The sequence below is a fragment of the Pseudochaenichthys georgianus genome, chromosome 15 (genome assembly GCF_902827115.2).
Source record: "Pseudochaenichthys georgianus chromosome 15, fPseGeo1.2, whole genome shotgun sequence".
Classification (NCBI taxonomy): domain Eukaryota; kingdom Metazoa; phylum Chordata; class Actinopteri; order Perciformes; family Channichthyidae; genus Pseudochaenichthys; species Pseudochaenichthys georgianus.
The window spans coordinates 34,390,264-34,416,748 of NC_047517.1; the positions used below are offsets into that span (position 1 = coordinate 34,390,264).

General features: G+C 42.3%; 3 protein-coding genes across 3 annotated transcripts in view; 2 read left to right on the forward strand and 1 right to left on the reverse strand.

Annotated features, from left to right (window-relative positions):
• The first annotated feature begins 1,378 nt into the window (after positions 1-1,378).
• On the forward strand, positions 1,379-7,251 carry eef1a1a (eukaryotic translation elongation factor 1 alpha 1a). The gene is made up of 8 exons (XM_034100950.2): positions 1,379-1,485; positions 2,796-2,968; positions 3,066-3,245; positions 3,856-4,152; positions 4,576-4,726; positions 5,889-6,145; positions 6,438-6,672; positions 6,764-7,251. The coding sequence occupies exons 2-8, from the start codon at positions 2,825-2,827 to the stop codon at positions 6,886-6,888; spliced, it is 1,389 nt and encodes a 462-aa protein (XP_033956841.1). The 5' UTR covers positions 1,379-1,485; positions 2,796-2,824; the 3' UTR covers positions 6,889-7,251.
• Positions 7,252-11,512: 4,261 nt separating this feature from the next.
• Positions 11,513-14,605, forward strand: cgasa (cyclic GMP-AMP synthase a). Its single transcript, XM_034101224.1, has 5 exons — positions 11,513-12,288; positions 12,417-12,630; positions 13,120-13,377; positions 13,511-13,610; positions 14,092-14,605. The coding sequence occupies exons 1-5, from the start codon at positions 11,539-11,541 to the stop codon at positions 14,420-14,422; spliced, it is 1,653 nt and encodes a 550-aa protein (XP_033957115.1). The 5' UTR covers positions 11,513-11,538; the 3' UTR covers positions 14,423-14,605.
• Positions 14,606-16,022: 1,417 nt separating this feature from the next.
• The window catches only part of ddx43 (DEAD (Asp-Glu-Ala-Asp) box polypeptide 43), a 40,834-nt gene continuing 30,371 nt past the window's right edge, over positions 16,023-26,485 (reverse strand). The window contains exons 23-25 of the mRNA XM_034101160.2: positions 17,376-17,514; positions 17,048-17,135; positions 16,023-16,703 (exon numbers count right to left, since the gene is read on the reverse strand). Coding sequence (XP_033957051.1) covers positions 16,485-16,703; positions 17,048-17,135; positions 17,376-17,514 — 446 coding nt within the window. The 3' untranslated portion in view covers positions 16,023-16,484. The remainder of the gene's footprint in view (positions 16,704-17,047; positions 17,136-17,375; positions 17,515-26,485) is intronic.

Sequence of the window (26,485 nt, forward strand, 5' to 3'; positions counted from 1 at the left end):
TATTGTGTTGTGTTGTTATTTCATTATATAGCCACAGTCACAGCGAAGTGAAGGAACATTATAACTTATTTACATCTGTGATGAAAAGGAAGATCATATTTTCCAACATGTTGATTTACATAAGCGGATTTTGCGGGGGCTGTGGCTGAAATATGTTACAGCATTACTACGTCTAAAACTGTTCCAATACAAATATTTCGTATATCAATATTTTAATATATGTAATATAATGATTGTTACAATACAAATCTGAATAATATCATGTTTTGTTTGAAATAATTTCATTTTTGAGCAGTCGCATGTTGTGATGTGTGTGTGTGATGTGTGTGTGTGTGACGTATGAGGTTATGGACACAAGTTCCCTCGCTTTTTTTTACATACAAGTGATTCAGCTATTGTATTTAAGATATGCGGCGATTTTTAAAACGTCCAATTTCTGGGACGTTTAAGGCGTCTACTTCTGCACTAAATAGGACACTGGTTAATAATATTGTAGCGTGTTCAAGTAACCAAGGGATATAGTAGTTATCAAATAAGTATAAGATGTGCACAGTTATGATAAGTTTTACAGTTGTAATGCACTGTTGTTGGGGGGAGAGACCGCCCCTTCCATATGAGTGTGTGTGTGCGGCGGGCATGAGGCGTGCATGACGGGACGAGTTGTGTTCGTATGTGGAAAAGTCATACTCAGTGCGGTGAACGCTGGTTTACAGCTACTGTATCCGTGACCCCACGCAATAGTTGGGACTGTGTACTGACGTCAGTAAAAAAGGTTTGCCCCCCCAAGCGCAAATGTCAAACTCCGCCTATGGATTTGAACTTGTAATTACATTAGATGTAATTTAACAACCTGTGATATTTTTTTTTAAAAAAGGATAAACTTAAATATGTATAGAGCATCTGACAAAGTCCAATACAATGATGTATTGATTTGTAGTTATTTGGTCACGTGACAGAAGCTATAGAAGAAAAATCATGAAAGTAAAAATAAAAAAGGAAAGAAGCATCAAATTCAAATCATCAATTAATTGTATTCTGATACAGTCCTGCCTCTCGAAGTGCGATTTGTTTCCCTCTATGATACTTTTCTGCAACACCAACTATGATGGAACAGCCCACAAGTGTGTAAATACATGTAGACTGTTTACTCAGTATGTAACTGAGTGTGTGTTACATACGGAACTGTATAATGCATGCTACATCTCAAGTTCTTAATTTGCATTTTGAGTTGTTGGAATCGCAACACACATCTCAAGCCCACATATGTTTCCCAAATGAGTTATAACTCTCGGGCTGTTGCGATGCACACTTTGCCATGCAGGATCAGTGTCCTCTGATAAACTCGCTCACAGTAACTTCTCCCTCGGTGTGATGCTGTGCAGCGCGTGCGCGCAATTACGCAACACCCCCTCCTGTCCTGTGCGCTAAAACCGGATCAGCGTCTCTCCTCAGGTCCTGCACCCAAACACAGCGGACAGCTCTCAGGTACGACACTACGAGACGCTATGCATTGAAACTGTGCATTGTATTTTTGATGCTATGAAAATGAATGAGCGGTTTTTTTGGGCTCCATGCGGTGTTTTGGAAATGTTGTTATTGTTGTTGTGATGCAGGAAAGAGGGCAGACGGCGGGCACTTAATACGCATCCAGTGAGCGTGTTCATGATAAACATGGCGGGAGGTAGACCGTGCAATCCTGTACATATTAAATATATCGCGGCTGTTCTATTTTGATGTGTTTTATCATATTGTGTGTTGTTAACGCAGTGCGGCAGCTGCTGTGAGTGACGGTATACTGAAGGATGAGTTAAACATGCGCATGCAAAATACTGACAGTCCTGAGTTCACCTGTCTGGCCTGGATCATGTGAGGATTCTGGTTACAGTTGGATTAAAGCTGCCCGTCTACCTGCAGCACAACAGATTCACTTTAAATCCTCACAGGACTCATTTAGCAGAAGACTTTGTGGTGCAATTATGTAGTCAAGGTTATCACCATAGCACTCCTGCAGAGTTAACAACATTGTTTACTTCCCTCTGCACTAACATGTGACAGTGCACTGCAGTGTCTGAGAAATGGCTGCTGCACTGTTATGCGATAGCAGCTGACAAAATGGTGGATTGTGGCTTGGAATTAGGCTGTAGTAAGTCTGGAAGAAGACATGAGAGAGGCTTGTTGTGTTGAAGTGACAGCAGAAAGAGTGATGTGAAAGAGGAGAGCAGAGGTGTGGATGGATGGAGAAACAGAGTGGGAGGGTTGTGAGACTTGGCACAGTTCAGTGGCTATTGATACCATCCCTAATCTTCTGAGACACAAACATCTATTGCTAGTCAAGAGACGTCCTTGTCGGCAACCTTAGGTCAACATAACAAGGAACAGCAATATGGTGAGATTGTTTAAGTGCTGATAAACTAAAGAAAAATAGACTCTTACGTCTTTCCTTGTGCAGCCATTCAAATTCTTTCTGCATCAGTCACTGCAATGCATTTGCTTAACTTCGTACTGTGTGATCTTGCAAATAATAATAATAACAAATGTATTTTGTAAGCACTTTTACAGGTGCTCAAAGTCGCTTTACAAATATCATTAAATCAGACGGTGTTAAATAACAAAGCATATCTAGCATTAACAACTTTGTTTTTCCACCCTTAAAATATTTATTTTACTGCACACACAAAATATATCCAATGTCCATCAATTACAGGGACTTGTGCATGCAAGGTTTCCGTTTCGTGCCCTGCCAACCACCTGTCCTGTATGTTGTACTAACTGTAACTTAACACTGGTTTTAACAGACTGCTAGCTTCAGCCAGCTCTACTCACCATGGGAAAGGAGAAACAACACATCAATATCGTCGTGATCGGCCATGTGGACTCAGGCAAGTCCACCACCACGGGCCACCTCATCTACAAGTGTGGAGGCATCGACAAGAGAACTATCGAGAAGTTTGAAAAAGAGGCGGCTGAGGTGAGGAGATACAGGCAGTCAGAAAAGACAGCCTTCTAAATAAGATAAAAGTCATCACCAGCTATGAACAAATTACTATCCATTACTTATTTCTCAGATGGGGAAGGGGTCGTTCAAGTACGCCTGGGTGCTGGACAAGCTGAAGGCAGAAAGGGAGCGTGGAATTACCATCGACATTTCACTGTGGAAGTTTGAAACCAACAAGTACTATGTGACCATCATCGATGCCCCGGGTCATAGGGACTTCATCAAGAACATGATCACCGGGACCTCCCAGGTCTGTAACGAGAGGCTGCTCAGTCTGTGTGTAGGACATGCTCCATGGGAAAGATGTGGGTCCTTTTGTCAGACTCTGTGCCTCTGATAAGAATAACCAGTGTCTCCGATCAATAGTGACTTGTTACTCAAATAATTTGGTCCAAGTCTCAAGTAAGCCACAGGTTAAAGAAATTAGGTTAATAAGTTAATGTCAAGTTGGGTCCTTAACTCATTTTTAAAGAGAAAAGTATTAGAGCCAGTCTAAAATGATATCATTAATCAATTTATCTAACCTGTTCAAAAAGGTATGACCTTAAATTCAATTGTTTATAAAATAAATGTAGCCAAACCAAAAACAAACAGCATTATAAAACGTTATTTCTTAAATGTAATACAAACATGATCTGATCTGATCCAAAGACCAGCTTGAATGACAGAGTAGTCATCCGAACATTAACATGCCCATTCCAGTGTGCAATCGCATATGCCTTGCGTTTAATTTTCCACACACTTGTATTGGCGCCATAATGAACAGCTTCCAAATACTAACACCATGTTCATTCATCTAGTTGCAGAGTAATGGTGACAGCAGCTTCATTGTTAACAGTACTATGTTTTATCCTCTTCAGGCAGACTGTGCTGTGCTGATTGTGGCGGCCGGTGTGGGAGAGTTTGAGGCCGGTATCTCTAAGAACGGACAGACCCGTGAACATGCCCTTCTGGCCTATACTCTGGGAGTGAAGCAGCTCATTGTAGGCGTCAACAAGATGGACTCCACCGAGCCAAACTACAGCCAAAAGCGCTATGAGGAAATCGTGAAGGAAGTGAGCACCTACATCAAGAAGATCGGCTACAATCCGGACACTGTGGCCTTTGTACCCGTTTCAGGCTGGAACGGAGACAACATGCTTGAGGCCAGCCCCAATGTAAGTACAACACAGAAAACCAGTCATGCAAATGCCGTAAGAAATATTAGAAGCAAGCAGCATTGAATTTGAATACCAATTTGCATGACTCGGGATGGGGAACGGTAGCTATAAGAGAAAACAATAGTTGAGACTGTTTGTCCGAATAAGAGCAGATAGAGTAGCCCTTGCAATTACAAAAGCAGTGTTCAAAAGAGAACACTGTGGCTTTTACACCGGCTTACGTTTGCTAACACCAGCCACCATGAGCAACCGGGAATCCCAGACAGAGTTTATTTTATTTCAAAAGTCACAAAAAAATGAAGCTCAAACAAAGCTAAAACTTGACAATTATTTTCTCTCTTCTAGTTTTATCATAAGTTTAACACTTCTTTAATAACTGTGCAAAGTGTATAATTTAGTACGTTATTTTCTTGTCTCTAGATGACATGGTTTAAGGGGTGGAAGGTCAATAGGAAAGATGGCAATGCTTCAGGGACCACACTCCTGGAGGCTCTGGATGCCATCCAGTCGCCGAGCCGTCCAACAGACAAACCTCTGCGTCTGCCTCTGCAGGACGTCTACAAGATAGGAGGCATGTAGAGCAATCACAACAAATGGGTAGAAACTAAATGCTGTAGGGATAATAGACTCTAGAAACGTATGAAACACCTCGTGATCAGAGCGTTTAATCAAAACAGGTTGTTTTTTTATTGTAGATCAAGGCAAGGCAAGTTTATTTATATAGCACCTTTCCACACGGGTTAGAGTTAGGCAATTCAAAGTGCTTTACAAAAATGAAAGACATTCATTAAAAAGCAAAGATAATAAAATAAACATTAAAAGAAAAAATACATGAATACAAGTTAGTGTAAGAAGTTCAATTAAAAGCAGCCGCAAAGATAAAAGTAGTCAGAGTTGCAGCGGACCTGCAGGTTTCTGGTAGTTTGTTCCAGATATTTGGAGCATATAACTGAACTTCTCCATGTTTAGTTCTGACTCTGGGGACAGAAAGCTGACCAGTCCCTGAAGACCTGAGAGATCTGGATGGTTCATAATTTAGCAGGAGGTCAGAAATGTATTTTAGGCAGGCATTCAATGCTTTATAAATCAATTCTTTGACACACAGGAAGCCAGTGTAAAGACTTCAGAAACAATCAGAACTGTCTTTATGTTGATTTAACACTAGAATAGAATTGTATACCTAAAACCGCCACCGGGGTCAAATTGACCCGGTATTAGAATGCATTGATTTTCAAGGTAAAATTATTGCTTTAAAAAGCAATTGTATTTTGACAAGCAATTTTGTTAAATTGTTTCGTTTATTAACGCTACAACATAGCGTTTTGTGAGGCGGTTGTCGTTGTTGGGTGAAAAGCAAACAGCTGTTAGCTCTCTCTCTCTCTATCTCTCTCTCGAACCGCAGTAGACAAAATGCGTTGCTATAGCAACACGTCATGTTTGTTTACACGCAAAAACAATAGCGCGAAAAGGGGTGGGGTCAATATGACCCGCTGGGCGGAAATAGGTATAAATGGCAATTTTCTTGGGGCGATTTCTTCAATCCGACATCATATTGACCATTTTTAACATCATAGGGTGCTACATACCACACTTTCAGGAAAAAGTCACAGACTGGGAGACTTTAATATTTTATTGAAAAAAAGTTACATACAATAAAAAACAGCTCACGGTCAAATTGATCCGATTGGCGGTTCTAGTGTTAAAGGTCCTTCATTGAATGCTACATTTCTCAGGTATTGGAACTGTGCCTGTGGGCCGTGTGGAGACCGGGATACTAAAGCCTGGCATGGTGGTGACCTTCGCCCCCGTCAATGTGACTACTGAGGTGAAGTCTGTGGAGATGCACCACGAGGCGCTGAATGAGGCCCTGCCTGGAGACAACGTGGGATTCAACGTCAAGAATGTGTCGGTCAAGGACATTCGCCGTGGAAATGTGGCCGGCGATAGCAAGAGCGACCCCCCGCTGGAAGCTGCCAACTTCACTGCTCAGGTAGACAAAGGATGTGTTGATAGAAAGGAAACATGAACGTGATTAAATCAGTTTGAGTCGGAACTATTAAAAGTCTTGAGGAATATTTGCTGTAAAGTCTATTTTGAGTACGCTTTGAATCCTTTTTTAGCCATGATGACTGTTTAATTGTCAAATTGACAGAGAGAAGGTGTCAAGATAAGACGGAACCCAAACAAGCCAAGTCGAGTCTTTGCAGTGAACTTCTTTGACAGAATATAAATTATCTCCCATAATTACCAGGCCTTTTAAATGTTGTGACTTTGCTTTGCAGGTGATTATCCTCAATCACCCGGGCCAGATCAGTGCAGGTTACGCTCCTGTGCTCGACTGTCACACTGCTCACATCGCCTGCAAGTTTGCAGAGCTCAAGGAAAAGATTGATCGCCGCTCTGGCAAGAAGCTGGAGGACAACCCCAAATTCCTCAAGTCTGGAGATGCTGCCATTGTGGATATGGTTCCCGGCAAGCCAATGTGTGTTGAGAGCTTCTCCGAGTACCCTCCGCTTGGTAAGTTCAAGTGTAGTTTTATTGAATTGCAACAGCTTGATCCCAGATGAAACCATCACCTAAAGTAACTGTACTCCTCTTCACCTCTCAGGCCGCTTTGCAGTGCGGGACATGCGTCAGACTGTGGCCGTCGGAGTGATTAAAGGTGTGGAGAAGAAGGCCTATTCCACTGGTAAAGTTACCAAGTCCGCCCAGAAGGCCCAGAGGAACAAATGAATGTTGTGCTTCTCTGCCCACCGCAAGGTCTCCCAGGGCAGGACATCCGTCATCCAATTCCACTCTTCAATTGGCTGCTTAATAATCAAAGACTGGTTAATCATCACAATGCATCGAAAAAGCATTCGGCGGAAAGAACGACATTTAGATCTCGAGTCAGCAATCCTGACTCCATTGGTTAGATTACCATTAGTTACAATGTAATATCAATCAGTTAACGTGCACAGTCCATTCGGTTCATAACAATATTTTTCTGTGATATTGATAATATCAATATGGCAAATTGGTCTCAGGCAAGGGGCCAGACTAAGATTGGTTCAAAAGACCTCATGAAAGAAACAACAAGAAGTGAGGATACCCGGCCCGGAGGAAGCCCGGGGTCCCCTTCTGGAGCCAGGCCCAGAAGGAGGACTCGTCGGCGAGCGTCTGGTGGCCGGGCTTGCCACGGAGCCCGGCCGGGCCCAGCCCGAAAAGGCAACGTGGGCAACACCTCCGCTTCTCCGTCCCGCGGGCCCACCACCTACGGGAAACATCGATGGGGTCGGGTGCGCTGCCAGAAGGGTGGCAGTGAAAGCGGAGGGTCTCGACGGACCAGACCCGGGCGGCAGAAGCTGGCTTTGGGGACGTGGAACGTCACCTCTCTGGGGGGGAAGGAGCCGGAGCTTGTGCGGGAGGTGGAGCGGTACCAGTTGGATCTGGTTGGGCTCACCTCTACGCACAGCGTCGGCTCTGGAACCTTACTTCTGGATAGGGGTTGGACTCTATTCTTCTCCGGAGTTGCTCAAGGTGTGAGGCGCCGGGCGGGTGTGGGGATACTCACAAGTCCCCGGTTAGGTGCTTCGTTGTTGGAGTTTACCCCAGTGGACGAGAGGGTCGCCTCCCTACGCCTGCGGGTTATGGGGGGGAAAACTCTGACTGTTGTGTGTGCTTATGCACCCAACAGCAGTTCAGAGTATTCGGCCTTCTTGGAGACCCTGGAAAGAGTCCTGTATGGGGCTCCTGAAGGGGACTCCTTAGTCTTGCTGGGAGACTTCAACGCACATGTGGGCAATGATGGAGACACTTGGAGGGGCGTGATTGGGAGGAACGGCCCCCCTGATCTGAACCGGAGTGGTGGTTTGTTACTGGACTTCTGTGCTAGTCATGGATTGGCCATAACAAACACCATGTTCGAACATAAGGATGCTCATAAGTGTACGTGGTACCAGAGCACCCTAGGCAGAAGGTCCATGATCGATTTCGTTATCGTATCATCGGACCTGAGGCCGTATGTTTTGGACACTCGGGTAAAGAGAGGGGCGGAGTTGTCAACTGATCACCATCTGGTGGTGAGTTGGGTCGAGTGGCGGGGGAAGCCTCTGGATAGACCTGGTAAGCCCAAACGTGTAGTTCGGGTGAACTGGGAACGTCTGGAGGAGGCCCAAGTTCAGGAGGCCTTCAACTCACACCTCCGGCGGAGCTTTTCGGGCATTCCTGTGGAGGTTGGGGACATTGAACCAGAGTGGTCGGTGTTCAAAGCCTCTATTACCGAAGCCGCGGTGGGGAGCTGTGGTCTCAAGGTCCTAGGTGCCTCAAGGGGCGGTAACCCTCGAACCTCCTGGTGGACACCGGTGGTCAGGGAAGCCGTCCGACTGAAGAAGGAGGCCTTCAGGGATTTGTTATCCCGGGGGACTCCCGAGGCAGTTGCAAGGTACCGACAGGCCCGAAGGGCAGCAGCCTCATCCGTGGCCGAGGCAAAGCAGCGGGTGTGGGAGAAGTTCGGAGAAGACATGGAGAAGGACTTTCGGGCGGCACCAAAGTTGTTCTGGAAAACTGTCCGACACCTCAGGAGGGGGAAGCAGGGAACCATCCAAGCTGTGTACAGTAAGGATGGGACGTTGTTGACCTCAACTGATGGAGTGTTGGGGCGTTGGAAGGAACACTTTGAGGAACTCCTGAACCCGACAACTCCGCCCTCTATGTTAGAGGCAGAGCTGGAGTATGACGGGGGATCAACACCAATCTCCCGGTGGGAGGTCACTGAGGTCGTTAAACAACTCCACAGTGGCAAAGCCCCGGGGGTGGATGAGATCCGCCCGGAAATGCTGAAGGCTCTGGGTGTTGAGGGACTGTCATGGTTGACACGTCTCATCAACGTTGCGTGGAAGTCGGAAACAGTGCCGAAGGAGTGGCAGACCGGGGTGGTGGTCCCCCTTTTCAAAAAGGGGGATCAGAGGGTGTGTGCCAATTACAGAGGCATCACACTACTCAGCCTCCCCGGGAAAGTTTACTCCAAGGTACTTGAAAGGAGGGTCAGGCCGATTGTCGAACCTCAGATTGAGGAGGAACAATGCGGATTCCGTCCTGGTCGTGGAACGACGGATCAGCTTTTTACTCTCGCAAGGATCCTGGAGGGGGCCTGGGAGTACGCTTATCCGGTCTACATGTGTTTTGTAGACTTGGAGAAGGCGTATGACCGGGTTCCCAGGGAGTTACTGTGGGAGGTGCTGCGGGAGTATGGGGTGAGGGGGTCTCTACTCAGGGCCATCCAATCTCTGTACTCCCAAAGCGAGAGCTGTGTCCGGGTCCTCGGCAGTAAGTCGGACCCATTTCCGGTGAGGGTTGGCCTCCGCCAGGGCTGCGCTTTGTCACCAATCCTGTTTGTAATATACATGGATCGGATTTCGAGGCGTAGTCGTGGGGGGGGGGGTCTGCAGTTCGGTGGAGTAAGGATTGCACCACTGCTTTTTGCAGATGATGTGGTTCTGATGGCTTCATCGGTCTGCGACCTTCAGCACTCACTGGATCGGTTCGCAACCGAGTGTGAAGCGGCTGGGATGAGGATCAGCACCTCCAAATCTGAGGCCATGGTTCTCAGCAGGAAACCGATGGACTGTCCACTCCAAGTAGGGAATGAGTCCTTACCCCAAGTGAAGGAGTTCAAGTATCTCGGGGTCTTGTTCTCGAGTGAGGGAACAATGGAGCGTGAGATGGGCCGGAGAATCGGAGCAGCGGGAGCGGTATTGCAGTCGCTTTACCGCACCGTTGTGACGAAAAGGGAGCTGAGTCAGAAGGCAAAGCTCTCTGTCTACCGGGCCATTTTCGTTCCTACCCTCACCTATGGTCATGAAGGATGGGTCATGACCGAAAGAACGAGATCGCGGATACAAGCGGCCGAGATGGGTTTCCTCCGCCGGGTGGCTGGTGTCTCCCTTAGAGATAAGGTGAGAAGTTCGGTCATCAGGGAGGGACTCGGAGTTGAGCCGCTCCTCCTTCGCGTCGAAAGAAGCCAGTTGAGGTGGTTCGGGCACCTAGTTAGGATGCCACCTGGGCGCCTCCCTAGGGAGGTGTTCCAGGCACGTCCAGCTGGGAAGAGACCAAGGGGTAGACCTAGGACCAGGTGGAGGGATTATATCTCTTCGCTGGCCTGGGAGCGCCTTGGGATCCCCCAGTCAGAGCTGGTTGATGTCGCCAGGGAAAAGAAAGTTTGGGGCTCTCTGCTGGAACTGCTACCCCCGCGACCCGACCACGGATAAGCGGGAGAAGATGGATGGATGGATATTGATAATGAACTATTAGAGATACCGAAACGTATCACCGCTCAAGCTTTCTGGAGTGCAGGCACTGTTCTCTTTGTGTTGTCTTGCTTTTAGTGTTTGTTTGTAACTTCATGGTGCTCTGTATGGCACAATGCTATAACTACGTTCTTCCGAGTAGTAGATAAGTAGAACTTGGTGATTGTTGTGTTTAAATTATAAAAAGGACTTAAAACAAATGGTGGATATGTGCCCTTCCCGAGGGTTTTAGAGTAAACTACCTGTTGATTCCTAAAGCACTTTGATTGGCATTTTGCTAACTTTGCACTTGAGAAGCTTGAATTGGCATACGCGACTACACCTTACTGTAAGATGGCATGAGCCTCTTTCTAACATTAAACACGTTTCAACCAAAATGTTGGACTGCGGTCAGTTTTTTTTCCCCCTTCAATGTCCTGCATGTAATTGACAGTGCCTTGAACGTTCCGATAGTTTAAAGAAAGTCTGATACAAATCAGAGCAGTCCGAGCACGTGTCCAGGAGATGGAGCTATTGGTTCAGGAACAAAATAGGAATTTTCAAATGCAGTGTATGACAATCATATAATACAAAAATGCATACAGTAAATGTTTTTATAGAGCGCTTCTCGTAGTACTCAAATACACTGTAAACACACACATTGTGTACACAAGATAATATGAAAACACCTCACTTAAGATATACACATTTGTAATAGATGTATTGTGGGAACAAATAAACCAGTGGAAGTTCTAAAGGACGACATGATCATGGTGTGAAGACAGGTGCTGCAAAGTTTTGGATATAGTGAAGTTTATCTATGAATGTGATGAAGGTATGGATCAAAGTTTCTTTCTCAGTTAAGAAGGAGAGTGGTGGGTGGAGACACGTTTTTAGTGTGAACAAAATATACTTTTCCTTTGATTATATTGATGTGGTAATCAAAGGAGTAGTTGCTGTTGAAAATGACTCCCGATGTGTGTTGAGGGACAAAGAGTGGAGTGGGTGTATAAACACTTACTACAGAGGAAAACTAAAGGGGCGTGTTCTCATTCATTTCCCGGAAACTCTTTGGGTACAACTGACAGAGCTGTTTCATTGCTCTCATTGCAGCATCATGACTGGTAGAGGGAGAACATGCAAGGCAAAAAGCCCTGACACTAAGTGTGCCAAGAGTAAATCTAAACCTGAGGAAATGAAACATGAATCTCCCCCCAGATGTACGAGGAAGGACTTTAAAGAAGAGAAGCAGAAAGGCGCCACAAAGGAACAGAAACCAAAGGTGCAGAAACAGACGAGCAGCACTGACGAAAAGCCATCTGCACAGAGCATCCGTAAAGAGAAGACCACACAACATTTCACAGAAGAGGTGAGCAAGCAGCAAAGTACACCTGCAGATAACAAAAAGGCTCCTGTGCAAGGCAGACAAGCCGAAACAGAACCAGTTACAAAGTCAAAGAAGATGCAGCCAAAGGGCACTACAGAGGATTCTCCAAAAACCACAAAGGAAAATAAATGTGTCAGGAAGGAAAAATCCCCAGAACCATCTAGAGAGGAGAAGACGAAGTTGCAGCCGGAGGACATCAAGATGGCAAAAACATGCACTGCCAAAGATAAAATTCCAGAGACAAAAATGCAGCCAGTGACACCCAAGGAGAACCCAAAGGCTGATCGGTGTGAAGGCAAAGTGGACACTATCCTCTCCACAACTCTGGACAAATTAAGAATAAAAAGTGATGAAAAATCATATACATCCGAAGTTGTTAATGAACTTGTAGACGCCATACTTTCGCATTTGAAAAAGAACACTCAATGCTTTAAAGAAGCCGAACCACTACGGACTGGGAGTTACTATGAAAATCTAAAGGTAAGTCACTTTGGTTCATATCTCCTCAAACAAACACTGGTTCTGTAAGTAGGTGGAAGATATACTTACGTTAGTGCCGTACTTGAAAAATAATGTCTTTAAATAATGTGGTTTTTTCGTGTTTGCAGATTTCTAATCCGGATGAATTTGATGTCATGGTGGCCATTCCAGTTGACCGAGTGAACGTGAGTCCGTTTGGAGATGATGGAGCCTTTTACAGTGTGGAGTTAAAACGTGGCAATAGCCCTCTGAAGAGATTTGAAGAGAGCAGCACTTTATCCGCCAGTAAAATGCTGGACGAGTTCAGGGAAGAAGTCAAGGAATGTGCCAAGAAATATACAGGTAACTGCCAGAACGTAGATATAAAAAGATCCAAAAGGGAAATCGTAAGGAAAAAGTCTGTGTACGTGCCAAATGCTACTTAGCCTGTGTTCATTATTTGTATTATTTGTTTAAGTAACTTGTATTTGTTTGTTGAGCACTTCCGGTATGTCACATGGGTGTGGTTTGTGTACTGTAGGTCACCTGTTTCATGTCGAGTGCGGATGACAGAGGGTGAACTTGTGCTGTCATTTTTTCTGTTGACCGTTTTTGTCCCTATAATTACTGTTTCTATTTTGTTTATTAAATATCGTCAAACTATCTTACTTCAGTAGGCCTATGGACTTTCTCATTGAAGACGCATCGCAGCATAAAGCCAAGCTTAGCCTCTCTGCGACTCAAACTTAACTGGAAATTGAGCCGCCACAGTCTGCTTTAGTCAAATGTGTATACATTATAAAACCATAATGAATACTAAATCTAAATTGTGCTTCTTGTTTGTATTTTCAGGATGGGAGGTGACAAGGAAGAAAAAAGGCTGCCCTGCAGTGACTCTGATCAGAACAGTACAATCGGTCACCGTCTCACTGGATATCGTTCTGAGCCTCGTGGTTAAATCGAGCTGGCCATCTTTCACCAAAGAAGGCCTTCAAATAGATAGCTGGCTGGGCACTAAAGTAAAGCGGGAATACAAGTGGCGGCCATATTATCTTGTACCAAAATTTGAAGGCACCGGTACAGAAGAGAAATACGGGGTCCTAGCCAAGGGTAAGCCTTTCTCTTTGTTACATACACAACATGTTGGGGCTTTTACATAAGCTATTTAATGAATGAAAACTGGAAAAAAGGGAAGCTTAAACTTTCCTTACCCGTTGAGTATTTTCTCTTCTTTACCACGCAGATACTTGGAGGGTGTCATTCTCTCATGTTGAGAAGGCCATACTGAAAAATCACGGATCGCAGAAGACATGCTGTGAGAAAGAGGGAGAACGCTGCTGCAGGTGAAGATTTTAACTTAATCCTCAAGTAAAAATAGTCTTTTGTCCAATGCATTGCCATTACTTAGAAAAACAAATCTTTATGTATATTTGGCAACAATGGTATAATTACAGAATATATATATCTTTATTGTCATCATACAAAGTACAAGGACATTTCTTTGGCAACTCTCACTGCAGTAAAAAATAGACACAATAAATAAATAAAAGTGGTAAAAGCAGAGGTAGTAGCGACGACAGTGCAACGAGATACAATTCAATGTCAATGTGCATATTTACACTTACAGTCTAAATATATATTAGTAAAATAGCCATAAGTATGTCTACATAGTGGTGTCTTTGGAGTCTTTGAGTGGTGTGTGTGTGTGTGTGTGTGTGTGTGTGTGTGTGTTCACAGTTGTTGTAATGTGCTCTGAGGTTGGACAGATTATTATTGTCCTCAATTTAAGGGTACCTAAGTATGTTCCTTTGTCTTTACATACAGGAAGGACTGTTTGAAGCTCTTGAAGCACCTTCTCAGTCTGCTGAAGGAAAATAACTCTTCATTTGAAAAGTTTTGTTCCTATCACGCCAAAACCACGCTGCTCCACGCCTGCTGCTCCAGAACTAAAGACACGGACTGGAGGGCCTCGAGTCTGAGCCAGTGTTTCCGCCTGCTTCTGAAGGACTTTGTGTCCCACCTGGAAGAGGGTATACTCAACAACTTCTTCATCCCAACCCAGAACCTGCTCTCCAGTCTCAGCAGGAACAAGTGCAACAGCCTGGCTCGTTGCATCAGGGAGGAATGCGACAAGGGCTTTCCTATTTTCAAATGACAACTTCACAAGAAGAGTTTGACCTGTGACTGCACCGCAGAGAGTTTGAAACATCTTTCAACAAAGAACTGGGCAACTGTTCAAGAAAGCATATTTGAAATGGAATTGTTGTAATTAATGCTCGTGTCTACCACATTGATTTATTTTCTCTAAACCTACCTTTTAATAAATGTCTAGCTTGTCCATGTTTGGCTTCTTTTGTATTTCTTAAATGCACTGCAACACCAAGTCCTTCATGACAGTCAAAGTAAGAAAATGAAAGTAAACGCAAACTGTCAATCGTTAACTATATCTTGAAGGATGCAAGATATGCAGAAATCATGAAGTTGAATTTAATAACTTCTCCAAGACCCTTTTTATAAATGAAGGGCTCATTGCTATTCACTTCATAATCTTACAAGTCAAAAATGGTCATATAACGGTTTAAATAAGATTGAACTAAAAGATAGTGATAAGGGAAATCAAGTTTTATGCAATACAAAATTGTGCGCTTAAGTTTGTTAATTAAAGTCATGGAGTGATAAAGAAAAGTTAAGACTGTGCTGGTCGGGACTTCTTAGATCAGTGATGTGACATACAACTTAAAATACTTTTGAGCTTTAATCTTTTCTACCATGGAACCATTGCAGACATTCAAATGAATAACACGTTGCAATGCTTTGGAAAATAATCATGTTAAGACTAAATAAGTTGTAATAAATGGGTTCAAACAGAAACACCTTAGTATTTCACTTGTGTTGAAGAAAGGGCCTGATAGCAAGACTTAGCTAAATGTGTTGTCCTCGAACGACCAGCTCACGTGTCAGAAGTGCTGACAGCAGGGACGGCAAAAGTACACACATCCTTTCCTCAAGTAGAGGTACAGATACTCGTGTTTAAAAATACTCTGGTAAAAGTAGAAGTACTGACTAAACTTTTTTACTCAAGTAAAAGTAAAGAAGTATGGGCTTTGAAATGTACTTCAGTAAAAAGTACCCATAACTACCAGTTGTTTTAAAGAGTACCTGACATTGATTGATGTCATTGTTAGCTAATGAATGTTTCCATGCTGAACAACGGCAACATGACAACGTTCTCATTGGTCCCTCTTCTTTAGAGAAGACCAGGAAATGATGGATACACGGATCGTGTTCAAATCAATAGGCACGCAATGACTAACTAATAATGATCACGCCACCAAACACACATTCAAACTAAAGGAACCAGCCTGTTTGGAACATGTAAGAAGTAGAAGGTAGCCTACAGGTATTTGTGTTCAAAATGTAAGAAGTAAAAGTCGTCAGAAAAATAAGTAGTGGAGTAAAGTACTGATACCAGAAAGATGTACTTAAGTACAGTAACAAAGTATTTGTACTGCACTACTTCCCACCTCTGGCTGATACATTTTCTAAACGGAGTTGAAACTGATTTGTACACTTCTGCATATATTTGGTAATTACAAGACTGAATAGATTTGCCTTTTTCTAATTCATGATTATAAACTAACATTTACCTTTGGCGTCTTCTTTGTAAACTTTTCCCATGGTAGTTGATTTATAGAAATGCGTCAATGCAGATTTAGTCATTTCTTTTCGATATGACAAATAAAATACACATGGTGTCAAATCTCTTTAAAAAGGAGAATTTATTTTACAGATTGAATTCTGGCCTGATAAAGAAATGACATGAACAAAAGATGCAGTGATTGTTACAGACAGGAGAAAACTGTCAGAATTGTGCATTTCAAACATTTTTTTAAACAGAAGCACAACACAAGGTGCCTCACTGATAAAGGATGACAATCCATCAAAACCCATGCAAACACAACTTTTCAATCAAAGAAAATGTATAAAAGGAAATATATACAATCAACAATAAATGTACAACAGATCCTGTACTAACCTAATGAGAAAAACGTCATTCCTAAATTATAATTCACTCAAAGTATATTGCTTTTATTTTTTATCTGACAGATAGTATTTTTTTTATTGTTTTATAACAAAGTGTCAACAACCATTTTTTTGTCTTTATAAACACTTCCGAGTCCTTATGTAGGGAACCTTGTGATACGTGTGGACATTGACTAGAACGCCCATTCAGAGTCTTCATCTCTGCCTCTTCTCCCGCCACCTTCTCTCCTTCCCCATCCTCCTCCTCCTCCTCCACCACCACCACCTCCTCCCCATCCTCCTCCTCCTCTTCCCCCTCCTCCTCTTCCTCCTCCTCTCGGATTGTCCATCTCTTTGTCCCTCTTGTTCTTCGCGAATCTCTCTGCCATAATCACCAGCTCCTCAGGGACTTCCTACAACAGGATTAACAAAGAGTACATTCATTTAGACATTAGATATTTTACTAAAATTATATATATATTTTTCATCCCCTTCAATAACAGTGTTTACTTAAGCTTTCATATTGCAAATACTAGCTGGAAACTACGCATTTGTTCAACAATATATTTATTTGAAGTGAAACAATGGCATGCTTTTGTTTATTAGTAAATACAATAAAACCTATTGTCCCTCAGCAGTGAAATACCGAAGGGAGAGGTGCATGCCTGACAATTCTATGAACACTTTGAGTTACCTTACGTCAAACACATTTTAATGTAAAGCAAAAGGTTTGTCAAAATAATATGTTTGCACCAACCTGTCCAGCTCGCTCCAGGATGAGAATCAGCTCAGCGGCCATCCTCCAGTTCTCCCTTGTTACCAGGGTAATGGAAGCACCCGAGCGCCTGGAGCATAAATGCATCACCATTAAAACAGACACTGGCAGTGATTTTCAAATTGTGAGACTCTCAGAATAAGGTGATCATTACGGTTGCGTTCCCTCCTAAACTAGGGGGAGTAAGGAAATATGAAAATAATCGGGAAAGAGAAAAAAATGATTTGTGAAGCCTCAAGATGATGTTTTAAATAATCAAAAGATAAAGAGGCCAATTTGCAAAGTAAACTAATGACACACAAACTCTTACCCTGCTCGTCCCGTGCGGCCCACTCGATGGACATACTCCTCTATGTTGCGTGGGAAGTCATAGTTATAAACATGCGTTATGTCATGGACGTCCAACCCTCGAGATGCCAAGTCTGTCGCGACCAGGATACGAACTCGGCCTGGAAAAATATTAAATTGTTGGTCAATTGTCTAAGGGACAGTTTCGTCCTACAGGACATACGACTGTTAAACACCTGCACTTCTGAAAGAACATCTATAACATTCATTTGGTTGTAACATATATATATATATATATATATATTCCAATTACTTGTAGATCGACTATTCTGCACTATTTCTATTAACTTGCACTATTATCTGTTGTATTGTGTTGCACTGTTGGAGGAGCCTGTGACCTAAGACTTTCATTGTCATAACCAGTGTTGTGCTAGTTACTGAAAACCAGTAACTAGTTACCATTACTAGTTACTTCATTTCAAAAGTAACTCGGTTACTTTACTGATTACTTACACCAAAAAGTAATGCGTTACTGTGAAAAGTAACGTTTTAGTTACTTAAAAAAGGGCTCCCATTATATTAATGCCCTTATCCTTCATTTCAGTTCTGTTATTGCATTGGAGAATACTACAATCTGTTGATCAACTTGACATGCATTATATGCAATCTGGATAGCATCGATATTAGCTGGCTTTACATTTTTGTATATTCTTTCTCCAGGTAGTTGGAAAAAGTTTTCCGTCCCATATGCCGTGATTTAAATCCCTTGGTTAAAATCCAGCCGCTGTTGCTTAGGTGGAGGTGGAGTGGCGTCGGCTGAGTCTCTGTGGTCTTAGCTACTAGCTTCGTCCCAGCATGTTGTTTCTGCAGATGTTTTAAGAGATTTGAATGACTGGTTTGGGCAGTAGATAGGCTCTTTGACCCGCCAGGACACAACTTATATTTAACAGAAACTTTCTTTTCCTTGTGCTCGACAAAAGTGAAATAGTGAGAATATCTCCAGGTGGAGAAACTAGACTTGAGCTCCGCCGCCGCCGCCATGACAGTCTTGTTAGTAAACAACACACACACGCCCACAGCCCGTCTCCGCATGTGACACAGGAAGTATTTAAGTACATTTACTCAAGTACTGTACTTAAGTACAGTTCTCATCTCTGTTCGCCTGGCTGTTGACTATATAAAAAAACTAACGGAGTAACGCACCATGTAGTAACGGTAACCGAGTTACTGAATTTAAAAAGTAATGCGTTAGAGTACTAGTTACTGCCAAAGATGACGGCGTTACAGTAACGCCTTACAAAGTAACGCGTTAGTCCCAACACTGGTCATAACCAGAGTTCCCGCTAGAATATTTTTGTGCCGGTCAAAATGTCCGTTGAAGTTTCAATCTTCCGGACAAACTGAGAAAAGTGCCGGTCAAAGGTCTTCTTTGTTATTTATTGAGCTTTAAAACAAATTGATATGATTCGATATTAAACAAACTAATTATAGTAGATTAACTGCATTATTCAAAAGTGAACAGTAACTTACAATGACACGGGAATAATAAACGGAGCGCTCTCTCCTGACAGCCCGTCAGTCTCATGCCGCTCGCGGATCCAGTAATGAGTGACCCGACAGTAAAACTAAACATATCTATACAGTAGGGGTGTAACGGTTCACAAACATTTCGGTTCGGTACGTACCTCGGTTTTTAGGTCACGGTTCGGTATGTTTTCGGTACAGCAGAAAAAATTATCACAAAACATAACATATTTTTTTAATTATTATTAAACTGTGAATAATGTATTCACTCAAATAAATACAAAATATAATAAAATAAACATTAAGGTGCAGCATTTCGATTAACTGAAATAATCTGTATTTGAACTGAACTGTACTAGTAGGCCTACTCACAAAACATAACATATTAGTTTTGGGTTTTTAATTATTATTAAACTATGAATATTCACTCTAATAAATATAAAATATAATAAAATAAACATTAAGGTGCAGCATTTCGATTAACTGAAATAATCTGTATTTGAACTGAACTGTACTAGTAGGCCTACTCACAAAACATAACATATTAGTTTTGGGTTTTTAATTATTATTAAACTATGAATATTCACTCTAATAAATATAAAATATAATAAAATAAACATTAAGGTGCAGCTTTTCGATGAACTGAAATAATCTGTATTTGTACTGTACTAGTACCTAAGCAGCCAGTTTGACATTATGACTTGCTTGTCATTTCATGTTTTTTTAAAGAAAGATGAACTTGTCCAAATTGCTTGCCGAAAGGGCAGATCTGCTGGCACTAACAATGTCTCCTGCCGTGGAGAACACCCTCTCTAGGGACAGAGGTAGTAGCAGATACAGCCAGGTAGCGCTTTGCTAACATGGCAACATAAGGATATTTGCCGTTTGTAATAGCTTTGGCTCGGTCTGAACTTTTTGCGAGTGGTGGAGGCTAAATGCTAGCGGGAGTTTGCACTTCAGCCTTTTTTCTTTTGGTACCGGTGATATTCACGTTTGGGTGATGCCTTTTCAAATGAGTGTGCAAGTTTGATGTATTGCCAGCCGCGTAACCAATGTTAGTTGAACAATGCCGACAAACAGCTTTGGTTCGGTCCACCTGTCTTTGTCCGTCATCCTTGTACGTAACTGCGAAACCAAAATGTTCCCAAACCGGAGACTTCAATGATGCTGGAGGATTTTTGAGCTCAACTTTATCTGCGTTCACCATTTCGACAGTTCCACAAATTACTGACTACATTTGAACGCATCCCTCTGACCAGCTCGTCCAATGAAATGACTTGCTCGCTCTATGATGCGTTGAACACAATGGGAGCAAATTATTCTGAATGCTGCGACGCAGCACCCGAGATTACTTTCAAGAAGTTGTTCACGTTCTCAATTTTTTTACGTTTAACGTTATATTCGTTCGGTACACTTCGGTACACACGTGTACCGAACCGAAGGGCCCGTACCGAATAATTTCGGTACGGGTACGTGTACTGTTACACCCCTACTATACAGGGATGCAAACTAATCCGGTATGAAAAAGGTGACAAGGACCCGAGCCCCCCGACCCCACGGAATATCGGCTTTACAATTAGGAATAACAGAGGATTTTAGCAGTCAGAACAACTAAAGCAGCAGGTAATAACAGAAACGCCAAAGAGTCACATCTAATAGAAATATATAAAAGCATTTATTTTAATTGTGTAGCAGTCAGTTTATAATTTTGGCAGCACTGTTGAGCATTTTGAAAATATATTGTCACGCCTCTGTGCAAGGCTGAGTCTTTCTATCTTTATGGCATCTGGTGTAAAGTAACTAAGTTCATAAACTCAAGTACTATACTTGGGTACAATTTTGAGATACTTGTACTTTATTTAAGTATTTCAAAGTTTTGCTACATTGTTCTTCTTCTCCTCTACAGTTCAGAGGTACATGGTGTACTTTTACTCCACTACATGTATTAATACCTTTAGTTACTTCACAGATCTGGATGAATGATGTGAAATATAACCAAGTGTTGAATCAGACTTTAGTTCCACCTGGAGTAAATCCACAAGCTACCCTGCAGTCTAGGGGTCGACCGATTATCGGGGCCGATATTCCGCATTTGACCGATTATCGGTATCGGCCTTTTTAAAAAAAAATCAAATTGCCGATAAAACGTTGGCTCTGATGCGGCCGTTTCTCTGGCTGCAGTCACCACTCTGTGTACACGAGCAATGTCCCGCCCACAGCGCTATCTGATAGGCTATTACTGAAGGTTTTCCGGGCGGGAGCCAGCCAGAGGCAGGACCTTCTGAGATTACAGGCAGGTGCGAAAGAACGCAGACTGAAGCAAGCAGCAGCAGCGCTGAGCGGCAGAGCCATACATGTGTTAAACCGAAGTTCAATAAACATCCCTATCCCCTATGCTGAAGTTGAAAAAACACCACGATCTTATGATCCAATTCTATCAGTTTCCCAGTTACACAGGGACGCGGGAAGTCAGTCAGAGTTGGGGGTGCGTGCAGCGTCTCGCAGCGGAGTAACTGTGGTGGTGGAGGGGGGCTGCGAGTGGAGCCTCGCAGTTTTTCAGGTTGATATGTGAAGCTCATTAGCTAGCCAACATGTATCTAGCAAATGTTTAGCAACATATTAGAAGTGAGGCTACTAGACTAACGTTAGGTCTACATTAACCCTCTGGAGTCTAAGGGTATTTTCTCGAATTTTTGATGTTTTCTTAAATCCCCTTTTAAATGTGTTTCTTCTCACATGGCACCCCATGTGTTAAATATCAAAATGTTCAGGACAATCTCTGGTATTGCTATATATGCAAATTACTCACCTTAGAGCACTGTTTGATGAGATAAGTAGCTCAAAAGCTTAAAATGTTACATCCGATTTTCAGAAAATCTTCAAAACTCTTATGAAAACACAAATTTACTCATGTGATCAAAATGTTTTGGTGTTTTAGATTTGGTTACCAAAGTCTTAGGATCACAAAAGCAGTGAAATATTTGAATTACACTGTATATAAATGTGTAATTCATGTCTAAAATGAAAAAAAATGTATTCGAATTTTGTGTTTATCACTCTACTTTCACCACAGCAGGGACTGAGATACATCAGGACTGAATAATGACTTCATATTACATACCAAGGTTCATGTGATGTGTAAAAATACAAATTGAGCATTCAACCTTTTTTTTTCAACCAACAATTTATTATAAATATGTTTTTTTCAACCAACTATTTATATAAATATAAGAAACTGGAAAATCTAACTATTTACAATATTGAACATCAGAACTTTCAACCAACTATTCATTATAAATGTCAAGACAGTGTCAAGGTCTTTGTCTGTCTTCCAAGACAGTGGGTCTGGCTGCTGTGTAGGTGGGGGTGATGGTGCATGGGCTGCTGTGTAGGTGGGGTGTACAAGTGCTATACGAGACCTCCACGAGACCTCCTTGCTGGCTGGGTTGAAGGTGATGGCTGTGGTGGAGCCTTTGTGCTGAGGTGTATCTTGACCTGGTGGCAGCCGCAGATGGAGGTGGAGGCAGCTGTAGTGATGCTGGTCTGCTGGTCCTTGGTGGTGATGGCTCTAGTGAAGGCCCTTGAGCCACAGTAGATCTTGACCTGGGGGCCGGCACAGATGGATGTTGTGGCTGCTGGATAAACGCCGCCTGTGGGCCACTAGGCCCAGACAGCTGTGAAACATCTCTGTAAAACAAATAAAAATGTAGGACAACAATTACAACTAATTTCATTGAAATAAAGTTCAAGTAAAATGTTGCTCAAGCACAAATAAAAATGCACACATAAAAAGAAAGTTTGGGAGGTTGGAAAAGGAGACACACACACACACACACACACACACACACACACACACACACACACACACACACATTTCCAGTTACTTTACATTCAGTATAAAATCACAGACACACATATACATATGCTACATCTGATTACAAAGTGTCATCTGTACAGGACGGTAAAATAATAACAGGCACACATAAATAAATCTATGACAAAGTCTCATCTGTACAGAACAGTATGATACAATAATCGATGGCAAAATCATGTCACTGTAAATGTCTCCGTTGTGGGACGAATAAATGATTAATTTAATCATCTACACATGTAATCTCATTTGTACACACCAAAATAACGTTAACACAGAGTAAACGTTTGCTAATTTGTCCCAAGAAAAAGTTCATGACTATCGATAACAAATATATATCAATAAACCTATTGTTCATTTTCGCGGTATTCCCCACACATTGCTAGTACACTATTACTGTAATATGTACACTTACCCATGTCCAAATGGATCCTTGTTGTTGTCGTTGTGTTCTTCTTCTTCAGAAGAGTCGAAGACTTCAGGTTCTGAACATCTGAGGCTCTACTGCTGCTAGCGAAAAAAATCTCGAGTGAAGTCGGCAACTTTTTTTAGCCATTTTCTCTGTCTGTCTCTCTCTCTCTCTCTCCACACTGACGTAAACTGATAGGAGAAACGTGGTTTATGTTTTTTTTACTCGGTGGGTAGGTCCTTAGTGATTTCTCGATGTCCATTGGTCATTTCAGACCATGATGTCTGCCGGCTGAGATTTCCTTGACGGACACACGAATCCACCAATCCCAGACAGTGTAAAGTCAAGCTGCTTTGAGCGGCCATATTGGCTGTTGTGCCCTGGTTACAGTCTCACAGGAGATACTGCTGGAAAGCTACCCTTCCGGCGATTCCGCGGATATCTGAATCATGTTTCTACTCCTTATAATCGAAAATATATGATTAATTACGTAAAATTATGCGCACTTGGACGCGCCGGCGCGTCCACCGACTCCAGAGGGTTAATAGCCTCACTTTTAATAGTTTGCAAAACATTAGCTAGTACTAGTGTTTTGCAGTTGCTAGCAGCTTATTGGGATTTTATACTAGATCAGGGGTGGGGAACCTTTTTCCTCTCAAGGGCCATTTCAATTTTTACAATATCCTCAGAGGGCCGTACAAGTTATTGACCTCTGCTTAAAAAAACTAAAATCACAGCCCATTCATTTCATTCTGTGCAAAGAAAAAGCAACCTCTTAATCAAGATATCTCACCATGACTCGCGTATGCATGCACGTGCGGCGTGCTCCCCTGGGAAGATTTTTTTTAAATGTTGAAGTTAAAAGCATCAATCTGGTGCACTTTGAGAGCAACATTAGGAGATCTATGGACACATCTCTCAACACCCAAACACAACTGTAAGCAGATTTTCTTTTAATTTATGGATATTTGACAAATCACTCCCCTTTCAAACTGTATTCTTCTTTATTAATAACTGTCATATAGTATTTTATACCCGTTTACTTTATTCTCTTATTTTTTTTATAACTATAATGATCATATAAAGATGTGCCTTCACCTCACTGGTTGTAGAAAAAGCTTCTTATATTCGTTAGCATAGCTAGCTAACCAGATGCTAATGATAACAACACCGTTATTGACTGTCTGATCAGTATGACAGATGAGCAGATCGCCACTGGGCTTTCAACTAAAGACACAGACACGCAGAAACTGCGGCATGTGTATGGACTTATCGGTACTGCAATTTCTGAAGTGGCGTTCTGGTGCTCTCCGTCAGAACTGCACCCCTGTCAGTCGAGACATATACCACGTGATGACACGTTAGGCTCGTGTTGTGTTCAAGGACCCTGACCTTGGCCAGGAAAAACAGGCACTCGCTTGTTTAATTTGTTTGCGGTCTAGATTTCTTTCATTTTTTAATTTGTTGCGTGTGTTTATAAATGACATCGAGGGCCGCACCAAATTGTCTCGCGGGCCGTATACGGCCCGGAGGCCGGAGGTTTCCCACCTCTGTACTAGATAGACAGATATAATAAATTAAGCATTATTGTTAGTTAAGCATGTCAGCCTGCTGCCCCACTTTTTGTCTCTCTCTCTAACTCATTGCAGATGACTGCACTAAAGAAAAGGGCACAGAGAAGAAACCAGTTGTAAGATGTTTAAAAGTTAATTAAACATAATATAGGCTATGCTTAAATGCATTTCAAAGAAGTTGTGTTGGAGTTTGTGTTATTCTACATTTTGACACCAAGATTTTTTTTTTTACTGCAAATGTATATCGGTTCCAAATATCGGTTGATTACTCCTTGATTACTAATAATCGGTATTGGTATCGGCCTTGAAAAAGCCATATCGGTCGATCCCTACTGCAGTCTACAAAGTCATTCAAACTAGCTGCACCTTTACCAGCTTTGAGAACACTTTCATGATCAATCATTATAAAACATATCATATATATTATTCGGAAATGGACCAATCTGCACAACGACTACTTTTACTGTCTTTCACTATATTTTGATGAGAATACTTTTCTACTTTCACTTGAACATTTGTAATGCAGGACTTTTACTGAAACAGAGTATTCCTACACTCTGGTACTTCTAGTACAAGACCTGAGTACTTCTACTTTTACTAAGTACAATATTTGAGTACTTCTACTTTTACTAAGTACAAGACCTGAGTACTTTTACTGAAGTACAAGATCTGAGTACTTCTACTTTTAATCAAGTACAAGATCTGAGTACTTCTACTTTTAATCAAGTACAAGATCTGAGTACTTCTACTTTTACTCAAGTACAAGATCTGAGTACTTCTACTTTTACTAAAGTACAAGACCTGAGTACTTCTACTTTTACTAAAGTACAAGACCTGAGTACTTCTACTTTTACTAAAGTACAAGATCTGAGTACTTCTACTTTTACTAAGTACAATATTTGAGTACTTCTACTTTTACTCAAGTACAATATCTGAGTACTTCTACTTTTACTCAAGTACAATATCTACACTTATACCACCTCTGTTTATAGCCTATGAAAAAAACTATTAGAAAAACGAAGGCTAAAGCTAACGTTAGCAGATAGTGACAATGCTAGCTAGCTAGCTCAACGATTCCTTAAATGATATTGCGACAGAAAAACTTTTCAGTGCACATCACGCTCTGCCGCTCTGCTCTGAACACCTGAACGGCCCGTTCTAACAGCTGTTCACCAGCGGTCAGTCTGTGCCACAGGGACTCCGGACTAGGGAAGCTCCGATCGATCGGTCACCGTTCGAGATCGACCGATACTCACTCTCTACCGATCGATCGGTGCTCTTTAAAACATGCCGATCGCGAGAGCCGATCGCATGACGTAAAATACATGACACTTTTCTCTGTGTGCGGCAAAACAAGCTCGCCAAAATGGCTTCACCTGTCTGGCATTATTTTAAGGTGTCCGAAAAAGACAGTAAAATAGCGGTATGCAACGTGTGTGAAGCAGAAATCCTGCAGCTCCGCCCGCCGGACCGGTATGCGCAGCGAAACACACTAAGAGTTAGACCTAACACACCCTATTTTATCTTCCTCTGGAACAAGCTAAACTAGTTATTAATATATTTATTCTTCACTGTCGGGTCACTCATTACTGGATCAGTGAGCTGCATGAGACGATACTGACAGGCTGTCAGGAGAGAGAGAGAGGGGGAGAGGAAAAGAGAGCACTTCCGCTAATTTCTCCCGTGTTATTATCCAAAGTGAATGTAAACTTGAATAATGTACTTCATTTGAATGTAATAATTAAGTTGATTGT